We start from the raw sequence: 24,569 nt of genomic DNA on the forward strand, positions 1-24,569 counted from the left end.
AATGCTTCTGGTTTTTGCCCATTCAGTATGATATTGGCTGTGGGTTTGTCATAAATAGCTCTTATTATTTTGAGATACTTCCCATCAATACCTAGTTTATTAGAGAGTTTTTAGCATGAAGGTGTTGAATTTTGTCGAAGGCCTTTTCTGCATCTATTGAGATAATCATGTGGTTTTTGTCTTTGGTTCTGTTTATATGATGGATTATGCTTATTGATTTGCATATGTTGAACCAGCCTTGCATCCCAGGGATGAAGCCAACTTGATCGTGCTGGATAAGCTTTTTGATGTGCCACTGGATTCGATTTGCCAGTATTTTATTGAGGATTTTTGAATCGATGTTCATTGGGGATATAGGTCTAAAATTCTCTTTTTGTTGTATTTCTGCCAGGCTTTGGTAACAGGATGATGCTTGCCTCATAAAATGAGTTAGGGAGGATTCCCTCTTTTTCTATTGACTGGAATAGTTTCAGAAAGAATGGTACCAGCCCCTCTTTGTACCTCTCATAGAATTTAGCTGTGAATCCGTCTGGTCCTGGACTTTGGTTGGTTGGTAGGCTATTAATTATTGCCTCAATTTCAGAGCCTGTTATTGGTCTATTCAGGGATTCAACTTCTTCCTGGTTTAGTCTTGGGAGAGTGTATGTGTCCAGAAATTTATCTGTTTCTTCTAGATTTTCTAGTTTACTTGCATAGAGGTGTTTATAGTATTCTCTAATGGTAGTCTGTATTTCTGTAGGGTCGGTGGTGATATCCCCTGTATCATTTTTTACTGCATCTACTTGATTCTTCTCTTTTCTTCTTTATTAGTCTTGCTAGCGGTCTATCAATTTTGTTGATCTTTTCAAAAAACCAGCTCCTGGATTCATTGATTTTTTGAAGGGTTTTTTGTGTGTCTATCTCCTTCAGTTCTACTCTGATCTTAGTTATTTCTTGCCTTCTGCTAGCTTTTGATTGTGTTTGCTCTTGCTTCTCTAGTTCTTTTAATTGATGTTAGGGTGCCAATTTTAGAACTTTCCTTGTGGGCATTTAGCTTTCTCTTGTGGGCATTTAGTGCTATAAATTTCCCTCTACACACTGCTTTAAATGTGTCCCAGAGATTCTGGTATGTTGTGTCTTTGTTCCCATTGGTTTCAAAGAACATCTTTATTTCTTCGCAGAAGCTTTTTAACTTGATGTGATCCCATTTGTACATTTTTGCTTTAGTTGCCTGTACTTGTGGTATTACTCAAGAATTTTTTGTCCAAACCAATGTCCTGGAGCTTTTCCCCAATGTTTTCTTGTAGTAGTTTCATAGTCTGAGGTGTTTAAGTATTAATTCATTTTGATTTGATTTTTGTATATGGCAAGCGATAGGGATGTAGTTTCATTCTTCTGCATATGGATATCCAGTTTTCCTACAGCATCATTTATTGAAAATACTGTCTTTTCCCTAGTGTATATTCTTGGCACCCTTGTTGAAAATGTGTTTACTGTGGGTGTGTGGATTTGTTTCTGGGCTCTTTATTCTGTTCCACTGATTTATGTGTCTGTTTCTATGCCAGTACCACATTGTTTTGGTTACTAAAGCTCCGTAGTATAATATGAAGTCAGGCAATGTGTTTCCTCCAGTTTTGTTCTTTTTGCTCAGGATAGCTTTGGCTATTCTGGATCTTCTGTGATTCTAAATAAATTTTGGGATTGTTTTTTCTATTTCTGTGATGAATGTCATTGGTATTTTGATAGAGACTGCATTGAATCTGTAGATTGCTTTGGGTAGTATGGACATTTCAACAATATTGATTCTTGCAATCCATGAACATGCAATATCTTTCCATTTTTTGGTGTCCTCTTCAATTTCGTTCGTCAGTGTTATACATTTTCCATTGTAGACATCTTTTACTTATTTGGTTAAATGTGTTAATGTATTCTTAGGTATTTAATTTTATTTGTAGCTATTGTAAATGGGATAAGTTTTAAAAATTTTCTTTTTCAGACTGTTCACTGTTGGTATAGAGATATGTTACCGATTTTTTTTTTTTTTTTTGAGATGGAGGTTTGCTCTGTTGCCCAGGCTGGAGTACAGCGGCGTGATCTTGGCTCACTGCAACCTCTGCCTCCTGGGTTCAAGTGATTCTCTTGTCTCGGCCTCCGAGTAGCTGGGGTTACAGGCATGCATCACCATGCCCAGCTAATTTTTATATTTTTTAGTAGAGATGGGGTTTCACCATGTTGACCAGACTGGTCTTAAACTCCTGACCTCAAGTGATCTGCCCACCTCGGCCTCCCAAAGTGCTGGGATTACAGGCATGAGCCATTGTGCCCAGCCAGAAATGCTACTGATTCTTGTGTGTTGGTTTTGTATTATGCAACTTTATTGAATTTATCAGTTCTAATAGTTTTTTGATGGAGTCCTTAGGTTTTTCCAAATATAACATCATATCATATACAAACAAGTATAATTTGAATTCTTCCTTTCCAATCTGGATGCCCTTTGTATCTTTCTCTTGTTTGACTGCTCTAGCTAGGACTTCCATTACTAAGTTGAATAACACTGGTGACCAGTGGACATCCCCCTTTCATGTTCTACATCTTAGAGGAAGGGCTTTCAGTTTTTTTCCATTCAGTATGATGCTAGCTGTGGGTCTGTCGTATGTGGCTTTTATTATATTGAGGTATTTTCTTTCTATATCCAGTTTTTTAGTGTTTTTTTTTAAATCATGAAGGATGTTGAATTTTATCAAATGCTTTTTCAGCATCAATTGAAATGATCATATGGTTTTTATCCTTCATTCTGTTGATACATCACATTGATCATCATGTTGAACTATCCTTGCATCCCTGGGATAAATCGCACTTGGTCATGATGAATAACGTTTTTAGTATATTGTTTGGTTTGCTAATATTTTCTTGAGAATTTGTACATCAATAGTCATCAGAGATATTGGTCTGCAGTTTTCTTTCTTTGATGTGTCTTTGTCTGGCTTTGGTATAATAAATGCACCTTTTAAAAGAGGAAATTTGCTAACTGAAATAAGTCCATAGTTAGTTTACTTTTTCCTTCTATCTTTCCACAAAGAATTTGCATTTGCTTACAGTAGGAGCAAATAAAATAGCAACAAAATATAGAGAACTGGAAGTGGGGATTGTGAGAAAGAATTGAGAATCTAGATTGAAGACAGGTATGTTATCATAATTACTAAGACTGGGACTTAAATTGCTCTACCCTACTAAAGAGTCAAAGCAAACAGAGGGGCACAGTCAAGTAGATAATTCTCACTTCCTTTGGGTCTTTGCTCAACTATTACCTCAGTGAGCTCTTCCATGACCACTTTATTTAAAAGTGAAATAAGCCAGGCACAGAAGGACAAATATTACATATTCTCACTCATATGTGGGAGTTAAAAAGGTTGATTTTTTTGGAGACAGAGTAGAATGACAGTTAACAGAGCTGGGAAGTATGTATGTATGGGGGGAAAGGGGGTGATAAAGCACAATCATACAGTAAGAAAAAATCTAGTGTTCAATAGCACAGTTAGGTGACTGCAGTTAACAGCGATATATTGTATAGTTCAAAAAAGCTAGAAGAGACGGGCGGATCACGAGGTCAGGAGATCGAGACCATCCTGGCTAACACGGTGAAACCCCGTCTCTACTAAAAAATACAAAAAAAACTAGCCGGGCGAGGTGGCGGCGCCTGTAGTCCCAGCTACTCGGGAGGCTGAGGCAGGAGAATGGCGGGAACCCGGGGGGCGGAGCTTGCAGTGAGCTGAGATCCCGCCACTGCACTCCAGCCTGGGCGACAAAGCGAGACTCCGTCTCAAAAAAAAAAAAAAAAAAAAAAAAAAAAAACGCTAGAAGAGAATATTTGAATGTTCCCAACACAAAGAAATAATAAATGTTTGAGATGATGGATATCCTAAATACACTGATTTAATCATTACACAATGCATGCTTCAAAATATCACATGTACCCCATAAATATGTTCAAATATTATATATCAATAGCAATGAAAAAATAAGAATAACAATAAAAATAGCAATCCTAGTTCATATCCACACTCCCTGTCTACCTTCCTGCTTTTTTTTCATAGTGCATATAACCCAATGATTTACTTGTTGGCTGATATACTTGTTCATTTATGCATTGTCTCTCTTTCCCTACTACAACACAAGATTAATTAGAAATGAAATGTGGCCTGTTTTTATTTGTTTCCTTATATCTTGACTTAGATCAGTGCCTGGAAAAACAGTAGGAGCTCATTAAATTTTTGAAATGAATGGGTTAAAAGCTATCAAGAAAGTACCTGCTAGCCAGAAAAATAAATAATAATAAATACAGAAACATTTATATAATACAATTATTACAATCAGTTATTAAAACAATTTATGTTCAATATTATGTAAAAGGAGAAAGTATCTTCAGTATATAGCAAGATTGTTAGAGCAACTTGAGGTTGAAAATCATAGCCAAATATAGAGTGCCCAAAGACTTTGATTTCCAAATAGCGAATCATTTAAACTCCAAGAAGAAAATATTATCATCCAGAAATGGCAGAATCATTATACCTTTTTCAGTATATTACTGTTAAATAAACCATAATAATAAATTATAATTAATAAAATAAATAATAAATGACAAAGTTTGGTATCTATTTTTTTATGTAATTTTTCTCAAGGGTTTTACATTGGATATTTTTATTGATGCCAAAGATAGTCATGCTAATTGGTTAATTCCTTATGGAAAAAAATCATTTTGTTCCTGCCCTTCTTTAAATTTAAAAGCTTAAATGAAATGTGCCTCTACATTGCTGTGAAACTCTTGAGTAGACAAAGTTGTCTCTGAACAAGTGACCACTCAACACACGGAGAAAATATGCTAGGATGACATGAACAAGCAATTGGGATTTCTGTGCTAAATAAAATCTAGACATAGATATGGAATCCTTTGAGCAGCAATCTTGTTCTCACCAAATTTTTTTTGTAAATGTTTGCGGTTTTTGGGAGTGATCTCAGATTCAGGTTAGTTTTAGTTGTATAATAACTCAACAGAAGAATGTCAAAAAGAAATCAATTTTTACTTTTTTTCATGTAAATTATGCACTTTCACATGTACACTGAATGTATGCATTCAACAGTACTAGAAAAGAAGACTGGAATATAATTAATATTTTCTAACATCACATGACACTCTAAAGAGACATACATAGCCCTGCTATCCAAAACTTAATCTACTGTGTGTAGCAAATTTTAGAAATTATCTTTGTCTATTACTAAATTTTCTTTCTCTATTTATCTATTTAGAATAAGCAAAAAAAATTATTGGGTGTCTCTATGGCATTGTTTAGAACATTGTTAGTCTTCAAGGTCTTTGAGTTATTTTAAAGTCTATAAATTACAGATAATTGAGAGCAATGCAAAAATATTCTTATCTATAGGAATAAATTCTGTTCCAGTTAAGGTTCAATTGACTTCCCTCTCTCTGCCTGTGGAAAAAGCCAGTTTTGAAATCCATTTCAACGTATCTTCTCCATAAATGTTTTTAGTTCTTTGATTTCTTCTTTGAAAAGGTTGTAACATTTACTGGGTTCCCTCTAAATCATGAGTTACATAAAATATTTACCACGTGTTCCTTTTATGTTTAATGAGAGCCATACTTTTTACCTTTTTGAAAATTATAATTTCAATTTCAATTGTCACAATTGAAATGGCTGATAAGAATTTTATTCACTATCTTTCTACTAGCTCTGGGCTTCATTGACTATCTGGGTTTCTTACTATCCTATTTTCAAAAAAACAAAAAACAGAACTCAAAATTTAGAGCAATACAAGTTAATAAGCCCAGTTTCTATATGTGTTAGCCTTTTACCTTCTTTATATTGTGATATTTTTAAATACAGCATTTCAAGGACTACATCCTTGCCTACAATTTTACAAATGTTTCACAGAAATCTTTTAAGCTCAATGCACAACCAACATCACAATTCCTCTTCTGTTAATTCTGATAAAAGGACATGTTCCTGTTATACACAAAGTCCAAGTTTCTCCCTCTTGAAAACTAATTTCAGTCATGGTAATTTCACCTGGGAAGTCACACTTCTTCAGCAAAAACATCAATTGAGTTTTTACTAGCAAGTATGTTTTTCAATAGAAGTTTTGACAGATTCATCTCTAGTAGCTCAGAGATGCCCAAATAATTTTCTGAAACATTTGCCATATAATGTAATCTCTGTCCTCATGGGGATTGGGCACACACTCTACATTTTAGAGTGTGCCTGTGGAGAGGTCAGTGAAGAGTGGCAGAGAATAAACATATTAACTAACAAGGAAGATAATTTCAACTAGCAAGAAGAGCTATGAGGAAAAGAAAACAGGCTAGTGGAAGAGAGGATTATGGGGTGGGAGGTTCTTTCCACAAAGTAGTCAGAGCTGAACTTTCGGAGGAAGTAACAGATATGCTGGGATATGAAGCTCTGCCAAGGGAAGATCTGGGGGAAGAGTTCCAGGTACATCACCTGAGATAGAATTGATCTGTCTGTGCTACTGCAGTGATCGTGACTGTCATCCACAATAACAAATATAACCTGAACTAGTACATATTAAGTTCTACAAAGTGACACTCATACCATGTGTGATGCATTCTAATAATTTCCATATTATCCTATCCTGTTTAAAATCCACTAAATTGATTTCATGGCCAAACACTAGCTTGGTAGTTTAGGGCTTTTAAGCATGGGTTTGAATCTCAACTCTGCAACTTACTAGCTGCTATACTTTCACTGTTACTTAACCTCCTTGCTCTGCAATTTGTACATGTTAAAGTAGGGGCAATAATAGTATCTGTTCATAAGGTTTGATATCATATTTCCTTCTAGAAATACTGAACTAACTTATACCTCTAATTTTTCGTGTATTTTATACACTATATCTCATATAGCCATATAGTATTTTATACACTATATCTCTATACCCACACCTTTCATCTTTTTAATCTTTGACAATTTGATAGGTGAAAAATCATTCCTAATTGTTTTAATTTGCAATTCTTTTCTTTCTAGTGAGGCTGGACATATTTTCCTATTTATCGGACTCTATAAGAAGTTGCAGTTTTCATTTTCTACAAAACATTAAAAAAGATATAATTAAATGTAAAAATTTACTACCTATATAAGGCTTCATCTAATAACAGCATTATATTATATAATTTATAACTTCTTTATCATTATAACTTGTTTGTCATTTATCAGTAAATGAAAAATTATAGCATTGTTTTATACTTACCTCCCACTAAACTACATAGAACCAATAAAAGAAAAAAGATTTTTTTGAGGGGATGGATAAAAACCAATGAGACTATCAACTAGAACTTAGTCTTTGAAATGATTATAAACTGAAAAATATCAAAATTTGCATTCATTTTTCATTTTAACTACCGGGATTCAATATTTTTAAAATTATAAGTCATAATTGCAAATACACAAATGAAACCACCAGGTAGTCAAAAAGATACACTCAATTTCTGTAATATCTAACAGACGTATTGGAACAACTGCCTATTGTAGTGAAAGAAATGGTTATACAATGGAAAAATAATTAAATAAGAGAAGGGCTTTTCATAAACTAATGATATATAATAGTGGGCCACGAATTCAAGAATATGCCTAACTGAAGCCTCTTTTTTTGGGGAGGGGGTCTGGGGGTGGGGCAGTGGGCGCAGAGTTTTGCTCTGTCGCCCAGGCTGGAGTACAGTGGCATGATCTCAGCTCACTGCAACCTCTGCCTCCTGGGTTCAAGCGATTCTTCTACCTCAGCCTCCTGAGTAGCTGGGATTACAGATGTTCACCACCACACCCGGCTAATTTTTGTATTTTTCTGTAGAGGTGGGGTTTCGCCATGTTGGCCAGGCTGGTCTCGAACTCCTGGCCTCAGGTGACCCGCCCGCCTCAGCCTCCCAAAGTGCTGGGATTACAGGCATGAGCCACTGTGCCCTGTCCAAGCCTCTTTTTGATTTCAAACTGCAGGTTAAGAAATTTCTACATTTTATACTTTTTCAAAAACCTCCTTTTTTAAATAAAAAAATATGAAATCTCTGGTGACATTACTTAGTACCTTGTACATGCAGGACAATATGCTAGATGCTACTACAAGATGGGTGAACTTATTCATTAAAAGTAGCCAGGGTGGGCATGGTGGCTCATGCCTGTAATCCCAGCCCTGTGAAAGGCCGAGGCAGGCAGATTGCTTGAGGCCAGAAGTTCATAACCAGCCTGGGCAACATGGCAAAACTCCATCTCTACTAAAAATACAAAAAGTCAGGCATGGTGGTACGCACCTGTAGTCCCAGGAACTTGGTAGGCTGAGGCAAAACAATTGCTTGAACCTGGGAAATGGAGGTTGCAGTGAGCTGAGATCCTACCATTGCACTCCTGCTTGGGCAACAGAGGAAAACTCTGTCTCAAAAATAAACAGAAATAAATTTTAAAAAATAAAGTATCAAACTTAGGGAAAAAAAGTAGTCAAAATCAAGTATCTCTCCTGAAAAATGACTTTCCTTCTCAATTCTCAATTTCTGGCAGTGAAAATTTCACTTCTGTTGCTATTACCTCTAAAACTCATGGAATAAGAAATCCTCAATTCAGTCAGACTGATGGAATTTGCAGTCACGCAACATCAAACTTAAATTCCCTACCTCTGTAGACCATCTGCAGACATTTAAGTAAAACTTTAATCGAGGATTAAATTTTTGTTTAATCAAAACAAAAATTAAATTATTTTGGATTAATTGGAAGAGGAAATAAAAGAAATTCTCAAACACAGATATTTAAAAAGTTACATGAAAATAAATATAGTAAAAACCACAATGGGAATTTAACTTTCTTAACATTATGTTTAGATATTAAGTATTAATAATAATTTTATCCTTTATTTTCCATAAAGTTAAAAACATTTGTACCATGCTTTCCTTTTGATTAGAACCCTGATAAGCTGCAGTTGTTGCCACAAGAAAATAGCAAGAAATAAAGCCAATCACTTCCTTTTCCTATGCCAAGATTAGACTCAGCTGCCAATGAAGTTAAATGGTTGTGGGGAGGGGGGAACACTGGGTATGGAGAAAAAGATCAGAAGATACAAAGTATCTTCTGCATCAGGTTAGTTAGAAACTCAGCTGATCTGCTCAAAAGAAGCTACACTTCAAGTATCTTATTAATTCTCTTAAACACACAAACACAATGCAATAAAACATAACTAACTAGTAGAAACAAGGTTTTTGGAGATAGGTGGCTGTTACTGCAAGATAAGATTATGACTCCAGAAAAGACAGAAAATGAGGATAGTTTTGCTAAGTCTTAAAGAACACATGAATGGAGACACAGAATTTCTACATATTTCTACATATATCTTCTGCATCAGGTTAGTTAGAAACTCAGCTGATCTGCTCAAAAGAAGCTACACTTCAAGTATCTTATTAATTCTCTTAAACACACAAACACAATGCAATAAAACATAACTAACTAGTAGAAACAAGGTTTTTGGAGATAGGTGGCTGTTACTGCAAGATAAGATTATGACTCCAGAAAAGACAGAAAATGAGGATAGTTTTGCTAAGTCTTAAAGAACACATGAATGGAGACACAGAATTTCTACATATTTCTACATATATCTTCTGCATCAGGTTAGTTAGAAACTCAGCTGATCTGCTCAAAAGAAGCTACACTTCAAGTATCTTATTAATTCTCTTAAACACACAAACACAATGCAATAAAACATAACTAACTAGTAGAAACAAGGTTTTTGGAGATAGGTGGCTGTTACTGCAAGATAAGATTATGACTCCAGAAAAGACAGAAAATGAGGATAGTTTTGCTAAGTCTTAAAGAACACATGAATGGAGACACAGAATTTCTACATATTTTGGTTACAGCAAGACTGATGTCATGGTACTTTCAGTTTTTCCCTTTAATCTTGCCTTATCACTTCTTTTGAATAGGAAACTGAGAATAGTTTGTACAGAGAAGGTGGGTATTTTTCCTTTCAAGGATTAGTGAGCAACAAGGGGAAAAAAAACCAACTAGAGATCTACATAAAAAAACAACATAATTTAGGTTGACAGGTTTAATTTTTTCTTTAGAGATTGTGAAACAATGTATTTAATGTTTAGAAAAGACAATCTTAACACTTTGTTCAATAAATATTCTATAAATTTGAGAATTACATGTACTAAAAACACAGTTCTATGATGTGTTAGTTGAGGGAAATAAGAGGAGGAAAATCAGAGAAAAAGATGAAAAATAGAAAAGGTGAGGGAAAAATAAGGAGCAAATATTTATTGAGGGCCTACCTCCCATGTGTTAAGGCATTTTACATACAAAATGAGACTGAATCTTCATAAAAACTTTAAGAGGTGGGTAGCATTATACCCATTACCAATGAGGAAACTGAATCTCTGAGGGATTAAGTAATCAGGATCACGGGGGCTAATAAAGTAGTAAAACCAGGATTCAAAATTAGATCTGTCATACTTCAAACCCCTTTTCGTTGTTTCATAATGCTCAGCTTCTGTAAAGACGTGGAAGAGGTAGGGGAAGATGTATGCAGAAGAAGAGAAAGTGGTCGAGATGGGTGGAGAAGGATAAAACACATGGGAGAATGAGACTCAACAGGGACAGAAAGTAGGTGGTTGGTAGGAAAGAAAGGCAGAAAAGGAAAGTGCGAGAAAGCAAAATACAGCAAGTTGCATTTGAGGAGTTGCTAGAAGAGACAGAGAGAAAAGGGATCATTTAGAAGTCTGTTTAAAATACAGGTTTCAAGCAAATAAACAATTTTAAACTATCTATTGGAATATCTATTATCAGAGTAATTACTTTTGACAACTCAAAGGACTGTAACCCTTACATATTTTGAGTATTGTTTCTCAACTTTGGCACTATTGAAATTTTGTGCCTGACAATACTTCGCTGTAGGGGACTATAGCATTATAGGATGTTTAGCAGCGTTCCTGGCCTTTTCATATTAGATGTCAGTACCACCCCCTTAGTCTCAACAATAAAAAAATGTCCAGACATTGTCAAAGGCCCCCTGTGGACAAAACGCCCCCAGTTGAGAACCACTGATTTAGAAGTTCCAGTCGGGATGATTTAAAAAAATGAACAAAAGATGCCTATCAAATGCAAAATTATTCCCTGAGTTACTCTAGTGACTGGATGTCCTTAGGAACAAGATGAGATTAAGTTAGGGCAGAATTCATCTAAGCTCATAGCACTTGTTACAATATTGCTTGCAAACTGCTTTTAAAATATGTGAAAGGAAGTGAGTATAAACTAACATTTAGTTTTGAACTACACAATCTAAAGAAGGGCAGAAAATTTGTCAGACTGTTCTTCCATCATGTAATGTGCTTTTTGTATTTATGAAACAAAAAACACTAGCTTTGGTGTTCAGAAACCTGGGTTCTAGTCTGCTCTAGCATGAGTTAGCTGTAGGACCTACAGCAAATAATGTGGCCTAGGGAACAACTATTGGCTTCTCATATTTTACCAAGAGTTTAAATATACACTTCTAAGAAAATAGTTAAACAACTTCATATGTATGTATTACTGATACTATGTTGAAGGGCAAGTGTGGTAAACACAGTATATTGACTTGCTTATTCTCCATTCCCTTGCCAAAATGTGGTCCATGGGCACAGCATCAGTATCACTTAGGAGCTTGTAGAGATGCAAAATCTCAGATCTCACTCCAAACCAGCTGAATCAAAATCTGCATTTAATAAGAGATGATTCCTATGCACATTAAAGTTGAGGAATACTTGTGTCAGTTTCCATTGCTATAAAAAAATCAGACACAGATAATACAGCACTGGATAATTTATAAAGAAGAGAGGTTTATTTGGCTCATGGTTCTGCAGGCTGTACAAGAAACATAGTGCTGGCATCTGCTTCTGGTAAGGGCCTTAGGAAGCTTACAAGCATGGTGGAAGGTGAAGGGAGAGTAGGCAGTGTCACATGGCAAGAAGGAGGGAGAGAGGGAGGGAGGGAGAGAGAGAGGGAGAGAGAGTAAGAGATCCCAGATTCTTTTAAACAACCAGATCTCGTGTGAACTAAGTGGGTGACAATTTACCTATCATCAAAGGGATAGCACTAAACCATTTATGAGGGATCTACCCCCATGATCAAAACACCTTCCACGAGACCCACTTCTAACACTGTAGATCACACTTTAGTATGAGATTTGGAGGCCACAAACATCCAAACTATATTAACACTGTTCTATTCTGCTTTTCTCCTAAGGTGTTTTTCTAATTGCAAAGGCTGGAAAACTTAAAATTGCCTTTCTCAGATTTTGTTTCAGTTAGGACTTTGGTTCAAAATTAGGTCTAACAGCTAACACTCACATGCTAGCTATATGCCAGAAACTGCTCTAAGTACATCTCACATATTATTAACTCATATAAAACTTCCAATAATCCTACGAAGTTGATACAATTATTCCCATTATACAGATGCAGAAACTGAAGCCCAGAGAGGTTACTTGCCTAAAGTTACAGTCAATAAAAGGCAAACCCAGGTATCCCTGATCTAGAATCTGTACTGTTAATCATATTTCTACTGATAGATAAAAAGGCATGGGCCCCCTCACTGACCCCCCATTTTGTTTCTTTTTTACAGCTCATCTCATGGAACACACTTTGGCAAATGCTGTTACAGAAGTTCCTTCATTTATTTACTTAAATTTATCTATGAGCCAGCATTGTTCTGAAAGTTCTAGGCATTGCAAAAGGCAAGAAATAGAAATGAGACATTATCATTTGAAAGGAAGCAAAATCATTCTTATCTATAAAATGGATAATTATATACCTAGAAGATCAAGGCTAAGAGATACTAGTATTTATTAGTACCAGTATAAAAATTTAGAAAGGTGGCCAGTTAAAAATGAAATACATAAAAGCCAATAGCTAGACACCAGAAATAAAATATGATATGGAAAAAATCCTTTTCATAATACCAACAAAAATAAAAAACTTAATATAGATTTTAATATAATGCTTAATATTATAAAAGATTATACAGCATGATTTATAAAAGAAAGCTTGAAGCAACTTCAATGTGCGGTGTTAGGGGAACGAATTATTTGGCAGTCCTAAAGAGAGTTTTCACATAGAATTTCCATAACATGGGAAAATGACAGAACCTTTTGTAAAAGAAGACACAAAATTCTATTTATATTAAAACATGTTAAAAATACGTGTGTGGCTGGACACAGAGGCTCAGACCTGTAATCCCAGTACTTTGGGAGGCTGAGATGGGAGGATTGCTCGAGGCCAGTAGTTTGAGATTAGCCTGAGCAACATAGCAAAACCCTATCTCAAAAAAAAAAAAAAAAAGTGTGTATATATGCATATACACATAGACAAATGAATATACTGTAGTAATACCAAATGTTTCATATTTGATATCAAAATATTATTCAGAGTGGGATTTCAAAGGCTTTTTTCTTCTTTAGATCTTTTTATAGTTCTAATTTTCCAAAGCACACATTACTTTTATCATCATAAAGATGTTAAAGCTTGAGTTAATAATTCTAAAGTCAATCTAAGGATAATGGGACTTCCCTATTCTCTAGGTAAGAGGGTCATGTTAGGTTATTTCAGATTGTAAGTGTACATTGTGCCACATCTAATCAGATGCTATTGACATTTAAGATTATATAATAATGGACTGGAAATGTTTAGCCTTCCAGCTATGCATCGAGGCACAGAAATTCTTAGGTAAAGCCACCTGGCATTCACCCTCATGAACATACTTGGATCATCTCTCATGCACACTATTACCAACATATATATGGAATAGCTATGTCCTGTCTCTTCAGTTCTTTGGTCATTCCTTGAAATTCCTTCTTTCCCTTGCTTCTCTCTCTTTAGACACCTGATCCTACTTCAAACCTGGCACAGTTTCTTCATCTACGGGACTTGATTCATTCTCCCAATGCCTTCTTTCTTAAGTGACTTGATTTTAACCAGGCCTCCTTTGTCAGTCACCCTACCTGGAAAGACTCAGGCCAGAAGGACAGAGGGGAACCTTCTTTTTTTGCTCAAATGGAGTAGCATCTAAGGACAAATTGTAAAAAATGATGCAGACAATATCTTAACTAGTAATAAAACACCTATGTTAATACTAGCATTTCAGTATTATATGAAATAAATAACAAAATAAAGATACATTTTGTTCTGGTATTATAATAAGAAGCTGATCAAACAGCCTTCCAGGTTGAGGAAAAGGAATGAACCTTTCAGATAGAAGTGGAAAGAAAAATCAGTGAAGGAAGGGATGTATGTGGAGGAGGCTTTAGCTTGAGAAATAGCCCAAGAAAGAAACCTCCATCAAATTATCAGGAAAGGGCAAACTCTGTGAGGGGAATAGAAATAGAAAGGAACTTAGTACAGAAAAGTAGGTGTTGACAAAATCATTGAAAGAGTTAGAGGAGCACAAGTCAGGTGCCTCTGGAGTTACCGAGTTCAAGAGCATACAACCATAGCTCTTTTCCGGGTTAGAAGGAGCGCCTCTGCTAGCTCCTGCCTCTAATTTCCTCTCAATATCCATGAGGCTATCCATGACTCTGGAACACCAAGTGAGCGTGCCAAGCAGAAAAGACGGCAGGAAGATGGCCTCTGTCTCATTTCTAGCTAATTAGTTTTGGTTCTGTTTCTGTTTATATCATTGTTTTCATGGAAAAGTTCACCTTAAGTTCTAAATCATTAACTTAGAAACCAATCTTTCAAAAATATTCCATTTGTAATCTGGCGTCCTTGTATCCTTAAAACCACCAAGAAGACAAACAAAAATCATCTCCTTAAATAAAAGCTAAATAAAACGAGTCCTTGGGACATGTTCCATTGTTGTTAATTACATTTCTCCCTCAAATATCTTTACACATGTAACGCATAACAGTTTTACATTTACAGGACTTGAAAAAAAACAGCAAGGCTTTATGATAATATTACCAAGAAACGATTTATCAGAAAAGTTTGCTTTTTACACCAATGGGTTGGGTTGCACCAAGTTTTTGCTTATTTTTGGCTTCTTGACAAATTCTTCTTTGCTGCTAATGTAGTAGGTAATGCCTATCTCAGAAGTGATTTTTAATTATTGTGTATGGGGGCTTCGAATACATTAATAAATCTTGAGGCAAAAAGAGAATGATAAAAATAACACTTCAAAAGAGTACAGGAAAATGAAAAATGAACTTTCATGACATTCAATGAAGGAGCAGGTATGCAAAGTGATATCTGTTTTCTAAGATATACATTTCATTTTTTGTTTTATCCTTTTACTTTGTAACATAAGCAATTTTGGAAAGACCACAGCTATTAGTGATGTCTACATAATCATACTAATGAAGTGCACAGAAGCTTAAATGAAGTATTTTATATGCTCCCTTACAACCATTTGAAAATTTACTTTGGAAACCCCTGCTCAAATGCACCCCCTCCCCACCCCCAAAGGAATTCTTGTGCTGTCTTCTTCACTTTTCCAGTTGAGCAATTTAAGCTAGAGGAAACCAAGCCCTTGAGCAACTGAGTACAGTTAACGGGAAAAACCACTAGGAAGGCAATCAGAAGAACTAGCTACCAAATTATTTGCTTGAGTCATTTTCTCTTATATTGTCACAGATGAAAAATTACACTCCACGTGGTGAACAAACCTAACGCTAAGGCATATTTTGTGTGCTGCACAGTGTTACTCTGTTTCCTAAGTAACCTATTGAAACAATATAAGGTATACATCTATTAACGCATTTAGTGATGATACTGGAATTTGTGAAATGTGACAGAAAGGATAGATGAAGAAAGATGAGGAGAGACAGGTATTAATTGTTCTAACAGTACAGGCTGTAATAAAGGCCAATAATCATTTGAATTCCTGCGCCTTAACGTGATTCTAAAGATTGGCTTACCTCAGGTATTTGGAAAGTCTAAATACTGTATTTGCTGTAGAAAATTCATCCAACATACAATTCAATTTTAAAATTAAACCTTTTGCCTAATCTTTAAGATATCTGATGTTATAATGCCCATTATCACACTTTATTTAAATGAGATCAAACTCAGCGAGTTTAAAAAATAACCCAACTTCTCTCTTCCCTTATTATGGCTGGCCTCTTATACTTCTTTCTCTTTAGTATAATGCTAACCGAAAGCAATATTCTTGCCTCTCCACTTCTTAACTGAAGCTTTGATCTCATCTGTGTTTATGTGAAGAACTCGCTCTGGGAGAGTCCCTATCAAGACATCCATTGTAACACCCGCTCCTACTCATGCTTTCAGCGCTGCCCTTGGACGGAATCCACCCACACCTTCCAGACACGCTAGGTGTGGGCTCGGAAACGCAAGATGGAGGGCGGGAGGGGAGTCCCGGCGCAAGGCACGGACTCGAAGTTGAAAAAGAAGTGTTTACAAGTGAGGCTTTTAAATAAATCACCACTATGGAGGGCATTTCCTCCGAGCCCTGGGCGCCGGCCTGAGAATCCTCTGCCGGACGCCAGGGGACTGGCCACGCTGACCCCGTCAGACACGCGACCCCGCGGCTGGCGCTGGCGTCCGCACTCGCGTGACCCCGCGGTTCCTCCCGGGAGCGCCGTCTAACCGCTCCCGGCGGCGGCTTCCCAGAGAGCCGCGGAGCCAGTGCCCCACGCGGGGCAGAGCTGCGGCGCGGCCCACAGGCGGGGTCCCTTCCCTCCACCGCTGGGCGGGGCTCGCGGCCCCAGACCCTGACGCTCCGCCGCCGCCCCTCCCCGCGCTCACCTGCTCGTTCTCTTTTGGCCGCTGTCCGCGCCGCCGCGAGCTCGCATCGGGATCCCGCTCGGTCCCTGCCGCCGCCTGCTCCGCCAGCGCGTCCCCGTCCTCGTCGAGCTCCCCGCCGTCGCCGCCCCGCAGCAGCTCCCTGGCTGAGCACATCCCGCCACCAACTCCTGCCGCCCGGGACAGCCGCCGGAGGACCACGCCGCGACGCACTAGGGAGCGCCGCCGCCCGAGGGCTGCCCTGGGATCTGCCGTACCCACAGCTGACAGGAGCCTCCGGAGCGCGCCCCGCCGGCCTGGGCGCCTGAAGTACCAGCCCGGCCCCTCCTGTCACTGGCTCGCCCAACCCCCGGCTGTCGGGGCGGAGCCATACAGGGGAGGGGCCAAGACAGGGGGCGGGGCCAACGGGGTGTGTTGTAGGGGATGTGTGTGAGAGATTGAGAGGCCGACAGACTGAGAGAAGAAGGGGGTTGTGTGAAAAACTATGGACATAGACTGCATGAGGGAGATTGTACACGATGAGAGAGGCTGTGTGTATGTATGAGGGACATTGTGCGTGTGTAAGAAACCATTAGAGAGTGTGAGACAGACGTTGAGCGTCATTTGTGTGTGTAAGAGAGATTCTATAGAAAAGAAACTGCATATAAGAGATTGTATGCACTTTGGGAGGCCGAGGCGGGAGGATTGGTTGAGCCCAGGAGTTGGAGACCAGCCTGGGCAACCCCGTCTCTACTAAAAATACAATTAGCCAGGCGTGGTGGTGGCATTTTGATTCCAGCTACTCAGGAGGCTGAGGTGGGAGGATTTCTTCAGCCTGGGAAGTCGAGGCTGCAGTGAGCAGAGATCACACCACTGCACTCCAGCCTGGGTGACAGAGCCAGACCCTGTCTCAAAGAGAGAGAGAAAGAGAGAGAGAAAGAAAGAGAGAGAGAGTGTATGTGTATGCAAGAGACTGTGTGAGAGAGAGACTGTATGAGGGAACAACAGAACCCAGAGAGATCAAGTGTGAAAGAGAAACTAGTGTGAGAGAGCCAGTAGATATATTTAAGAGTGCATTTGTGTAAGAGATGAGTGTGTGTGGGTTTGCATGTGAGAGAGAAACACACATACACCCAGTTACACTCTCCAGCAGGGTCCCCCTGTTCTTGCCTGAGTAGCTGCCCATCCTTTTCAAGGAACACACATTTCACTGTCCCTCTTGTTCCTTTAGCCTCCTTTCCTAGTGTCTCACTGAAGGTCTGTGTATTTGTCCCTTTCTGTTGAGTGCTTCCTAGTGTGTGTAGTTTATTGGAGCCTTGGGTCGTTTGATGGTGTATCCAATGGTGTATCTTTCTATAACTGGGTAAGAATACATCTTTCTCAGTGGGTGGTAAGGGGAATATATCCAATTTGTAATTCTTTTTTGTACTACCCCATCCATTTTGTTCAAGGAAAATGGAGGGGTGTTTAAATAAAATATACTTTTTTCTGTGTATGCCTTATCTGTACATTGAGAAAGCGATGGGTTATTGTGTAGGTAAAATATCAGAAAAGTAAATATGGAAAGTAAACATGTGTACACATGAAGAAGAGTAAGAGTTATTTGGGACCTTCTATTAAAATGCTTTCAGGCCCAGAAAAGGAATTAAAATAGGCAGAATCCCATAGGCTTATTTTTAAGACCTGTTTCCTGTTTTTTGTAGTCAGGAGACTCTCAGAGTCTTTCTCACAAACCCACAATCTTTCATACCCACAATCTCTCTCATACACACATGATTTCACATACATATAGTTTGTCTCATATATATACAACCTCTCGCACACACCATCTCTCACACATAGTTTCTCACACACGCCCTCTCTAATTGTCTCTTCCACAAACAGTCTCTAGGGGCCAGAAAATACGCTATTGGATATCAAAAATTAGAAAGAAAATGAATCTGGCTCATTCCCTTTCTTAAAAGTCTTTAAAACCCCAGAAGAGAGTATTTAATATTATATATGTATAATCAGAAACAAATGTCACCATGGGAACCCAGTAGCCTCTCTGATGACCTCATCATTTTTCCCCTAAAGACAACATTTTCATTCTTGGAATTTTGGTTTGGCTATTAGTAGTGTTTCTTATAAAAACCAACTTTTTTTTTGGCTGGGCGCAGTGGCTCACACCTGTAATCCCAGCACTTTGGGAGGCCAAGGCAGGCGGATCACAAGGTCAAGAGATGGAGACCATCCTGGCCAACATAGTGAAACCCCATCTCTACTACAAATACAAAAATTAGCTTGGTGTTGTGGCACACGCCTGTAGCCCCAGTTACTCAGGAGGCTGAGGCAGGAGAATCACTTGAACCCGGGAGGCAGAGGTTGAGTGAACCGAGATCACGCCACTACACTCCAGCCTGGCGACAGAGCGAGACTGTCTTAAAAAACAAAAAATAAAAAAATAAAAATCAACTTTTTTGGATAAAACTTTAGAATTATATACAGCAAACCAGAGAACATCAGCTCTTTATTGCCAACCCCATGAACTAAGGCACATTTTGAAGTTCTCTCTCTTGGCATTTGATTGGTAACTTGATAAGTCAAACAACTATGCACTCTTCAATCAGGCTAAAGTGAGCAGAAATTCTGTATATATAAAAAGATTCAGAAGGCACAGAATATTTATATAGCTGGGCAGGTACAATACAGAAGTTAGCTTTGTTCAGCTTAGGGGACAAGTCTTAAAAAGTCCTTTAGAGTATACTGTCTGGTCTTTTGTAGATTCCGACTTCTTGATTCTTTGAGAAGTGTATTCATTCAGTTTTTTAGCAGGTATTTATTCAACGCTAATAGGCCTTGGGTCCACTCTAAGTCCCTATTCTCTTATTGAACGCTACTAGGCCTTAGGCCCAAGTCTAGGTCCCTATTCTTGTGAAGCTTCATTTTAATCCAATTCTTGTGTTATTTTCTTGGCAGAAGTCAAGAACTTTCACCAAAGAGTAGCCAGAATCCTTAGATCTCAACCTAGCACTGAACCTTTTTTTTTTTTTTTTTTTTCTAATATCATTTACCTTTAGTTTAGTGAGTGAGTTCTTCTTTAAACTGTTACTCTTTTGTTCATAGAGTCTGGTTTTTCCTGGAGATCTGGAGAACCACCTCTTTAAATAAATCTAGCGTTTTACACAAAAGACATTATCCAGATTACATCCTAATCTTATGGGAGACAAGAGCTATTTTCACTCTGCTGCATGATGTGAAAAATACACACATAAAGCTAGCACTACCAGTTTCCCAAGGGAAATATAAGATTGTTATTACCTAGGCAACTATAACATGTTGCTCTCAAATCATACGTAGTTTTTTTGTTTGTTTGTTTGTTTGTTTGTTTGTTTTTTGACAGAGTCTCACTCTTCCGCCCAGGCTGGAGTACAGTAGCGTGATCACAGCTTACTGCAACCTCCGCCTCCCAGGCTCAGGTGATCCTCGTGCCCTGCCTCAGCTCTCTAAGTAGCTGGGACTACAGGTATGTGCCACCATGCCAGGCTAATTTTTCTATCTTTGTAGAGATGGGATTTTTGTCATGTTGGCCAGGCTGGTCTCGAACTCCTGCGCACAGGTGATCCACTCACCTTGGCCTCCCAAAGTCAAATCATATGGAGTTGTGATTTTATTAGTGTGTTTTGTGCTTTCCCAGAAATTAATAAGTGGCAAGAAACAGATGCATGTCTAAGGAATGGCCTGTCTAGTGCAAATGTGGTTTGTGCAGTTGCTATGGGAACAAGGACTTTTAATTCTTCACTTTCATGCCTTTATTATTTTTAATGTTCTTCTTATTTCATTTGTACATCTTTCCAGAGGGAGAAACGAGCAAATCAGAGAGTTCTGGACTCAATTGCTAATATAATCTTAGAAAAACAAATGCAGTTATTTGTGGAAACTACCCAAAACTTCATTTGTTGGTTTGATTTTTGACACACTATAATGTTATTCTAAGCTTCCTTATATGCTTTAATTTTTCTCCTATGATTTTCATCTGCTTCCTTTCTATTTAGCATGGCACAGGGAATTATTTTTGAGATGTTTGGAATATGAACCAAAATTCCAGGAAACTGTATGGTTCTTGCACAATTTATGTAAATTTAGAGGAAAGGAAACTTGGAGAACCCTCACTTCCTTTAGTGTTCTTTCAGTTTAAGGAAGCTCTATTAGCTAAAACAATGCTCTATTAATGCTCTCTTTCCTTCCCAGACAGTCCATTCTGATGGGGAGAAGGAAAAATGTGCTCTTTCTGTTGGAATTAATTTTTGTTTTATTTTTTGAGACGTTTAGAGTCTTGCTCTGTAACCCAGGCTGGAGTGCAGTAGTGTAATCTCAGATCACTGCAAACTCCACCTCTTGGGTTCAACTGATTCTCCTGCCTCAGCCTCCCAAGTAGCTGGGATTACAGGCATGTACCATCACACTGGCTAATTTTTGTATTTTTAGTAGAGACGGTGTTTCACCATGCTGGCCAGGCTGTTCTCAAACTCCTGACCTCACGTGATTTGCCCACCTCAGTCTCCCAAAGTGCTGGGATTACAGGTGTGAGCCACTACGCCTGGGTTGGAATTAATTTTTATTCTCTCTGCTCTATTAACGTTCTCCAGTGTGATTTTGCTGCATTCAAATGTACTGCTGAGTTCTCTCCTTACAGTAGGAGGGTAGATTAACAGTTGTTTTATTAAAAAAAAAAAAATAAAGTATTGAGAAGGCTATTTAAAATTGCTAGAGAAGTGGAAATATAGACAATTATTGAGCACTATTTAATATCTGTTAGTAATTTTTAAAATGTTGAATAAAACCTGATGTGAACAATATTTTAGAGAGATGGTTAAACTCAGGCATTGCTAGTAGCTCTGAAAACTGATAGCATTCTTTTGGCAGTACATACTCAGAACCACAGAGATATCTGTACCCTTTGGCCTACTAACTCCAGTACTAGGAAAGGATTAAAAAAGGGGTGGGGTGGGGGACAAAGAGATGTTGTCCCAAGGGTACAAAGTTTCAGTTATATAGGAAGAGTAACTTTTTGAGATCTATTGCATAGCATAGTGACCATCGTTAATAATAATGCATATTTCAAAACTGCTAAAAGGGTAGACTTTGAATGTTCTTACTACAAAAAAAAAAAAAAAAAAAGATGATATGTGAGCTGATGGGTAACTTAATTATCTAGATATAATCTTTCCACAATGTATATATATATAGAAACATCACATTGAACCTTGTAAATGTATACAATTATTATTTCAAATAAAAATGAAAATTAAAAAACAAAAAGGGAAAAGGGTTGTTTGCATAAAGATGTTCAAGGCATAATTAGTGTGAAAAGCTGAAAGTAGCCTAAATGTCTTCCTGTAAGAAAATGCCTAAGTAAACTGTGGTATACCAACATAAATATGTAAAGCCTTAAAATGGTAAAAATTTTGTATCAATGTGATAAACATTTAAATGTAATGCTAAGTGAAAAAGTGCAGATTGATAGGAACAGAGCCACTCAGTTATCCTGTACCCCAGGAGCTAGGCAAGTACAAAGAGTAATTCAGGACTTAGCTTCTCAGCTTAGGAAATAAGTCTCACAGAGGTGAAATTATGTGAACAAAAAGATCAAATTTGGAAGAGAAAATTTTAAAATGGCTTTTTGGACAATGTGACTCTGGGGGATGTGTTTCCTTGTAAAATTAATTTTAATGTTGTAATTTAAAAATAAATCATTTAAAAAGATCTGTATCTGTTTTTCTTGTAAAATGGGATTGCTGGCACCCAAAGTCTGGTTGATTCAACTTCATAGCTGAAAGTTCTATTACCTTTTGTTGAATTATTTAGTTCTTGAATGGGTTTGGATCTTTTATTCATGCTGTTCTCAATAATTTAGAATCTTAGAGTTGGAAGGAATCTAAGAGGCAGTTTAGAGCAAGCTATCACCCAATGTAGAGATCCCTTCTATAACATTTCTGGTAGATGGTCACCCTTCTTCTGCTTGAAGGCCTTCAACTATGGGAAACTCATTACTTCATGATACTGCCCATTCAATTACCAAATAACTAATACTAATTGTTAGAAAGTTTATTGCATCTACTGAATTGAATCTGTATCCTTATGTCCTCTGCCTCTTGGTCCTAATTCATTTCTGAAGTACAAAAGAATAAATTAATCTCTCTTTTTTTTTTTTTTTTGGTGACAGTCCTTTCAATTTTTTTTTTTGTTGTTTGTTTGTTTGTTTGTTTGTTTGTTTTGAGACGGAGTCTAGTTCTGTTGCCCAGGCTGGAGTGCAGTGGCATGATCTCCGCTCACTGCAACCTCCGCCTCCTGAGTTTAAGCGATTCTCCTGCCTCAGCCTCCTGAGTAGCTGGGACTACAGTTGCCCACCACCATGCCGAACTAATTTTTGTAATTTTAGTCAAGACGGGGGTTTCACTGTGTTGGCCAGGCTGGTCTGGAACTCCTGACCTCGTGATCCACCTCAGCCTTCCAAAGTGCTGGGATTACAGGTGTAAGCCACCGCACCTGGCCTCAAACATTTTTTAAAAGTGATTTTGTCTTCTCTTATACTTTATTCTTTTTACTGTTATTTATGGATAAGTGTTGGGGTTTGGTATTGTTATCTGTACCTACTTTTTTCTTTTAGGCAAAGCACATTTGTTACTGACAGATGAGCAGTAAGGTGTACCTACTTCTTTGTTAACAATACCCCAGCTTTTCTTATTGACCAATCTCTCTCCCACTCCCAGCTGTGATTGGAATGGAGAATATGGCTTTTACTAAGTGAATTAAATGCATTTTACTCTCCCCACCTCCCATGGCCACTATGATTGGTTCAAGAATAGGCACAAGTCAGGCCAATCAGGACCAATAAGACTCAATTTGGGGACTTTTGTTTGTATTATAAGAAAAGTATTGTCTACAGGATTGGCCTGTGGTGGTATGAGCTTGGAACTGCAGGAGGACCACCATATAGGGCATAAGAATGAAGTCAACCCAGCAGAATATGTGATTGAGAGATGAATATTTTTAGCTAGCTACTCCAAATATTAGAGCTACACCTGTATGCTTTTTTCAGTTATGTTAGCCCATAAATCTATCACCATAATGTTGTCCCCAGTTTTTTTTTTCATAAGCAGTGTTGAGTTAGCTCTTCATCACTTACTAAAGGAATCAGAATGATATAAGCTCTAAACTGGGATACAGGAGAAATGACTAGTTCTGCCACTCTCAGGCTGCAGAAATTTGTGCAGTTTATTTAAAATCTCTGCTATTGAATTTCATAGTGAGTAAAATGAACAGGCTGAACCAGACAATTTGAAAAATCTCTCTCTCCTTTAAAATTCGATGATTTCGGCCGGGTGCCGTGGCTCATGCCTGTAATCCCAGCACTTTGGGAGGCCGAGGCGGGCAGATCAAGAGATCAGGTGATCCAGACCATCCTGGCTAACACAGTGAAACCCTGTCTCTACTGAAAACACAGAAAAATTAACCGGGCGTGGTGGCGGCCGCCTGTAGTCCCAGCTACTCGGGGTGGGGGCTAAGGCAGGAGAATGGCGTGAACCCGGGAGGCAGAGCTTTGCAGTGAGCGGAGATCGCGCCACTGTACTCCTGTCTGGGTGACAGAGCAAGACTCTGTCTCAAAAAAAAAAAAAAAAAAAAAAAAAAATTCTATGATTTCTATATGACTTTTCTCCTAGATCCAACCTGAGTGCCTTGGCTGCTGTTCTTTTCATTTATTCCAATTAGTCAAGTTGTTCTGATTGGAGATACTAATTCTCAAAAGCGAAAGGATAGAAGGAATTTTTCTTAT

The 24,569-nt window shown here is 37.9% G+C and overlaps 1 protein-coding gene across 1 annotated transcript in view; it reads right to left on the reverse strand.

Moving 5' to 3' along the window:
• Positions 1-17,081, reverse strand: part of FAM241A (family with sequence similarity 241 member A) — a 45,031-nt gene extending 27,950 nt beyond the window's left edge. Inside the window, exon 1 of the mRNA XM_011749000.2 lies at positions 16,778-17,081. Within this exon, the coding sequence (XP_011747302.2) occupies positions 16,778-16,930 (153 nt within the window). The 5' untranslated portion in view covers positions 16,931-17,081. The remainder of the gene's footprint in view (positions 1-16,777) is intronic.
• Between the last annotated feature and the right edge of the window lie 7,488 nt (positions 17,082-24,569).

The sequence above is a fragment of the Macaca nemestrina genome, chromosome 3 (genome assembly GCF_043159975.1).
Source record: "Macaca nemestrina isolate mMacNem1 chromosome 3, mMacNem.hap1, whole genome shotgun sequence".
Taxonomy (NCBI): Eukaryota; Metazoa; Chordata; class Mammalia; order Primates; family Cercopithecidae; genus Macaca; species Macaca nemestrina.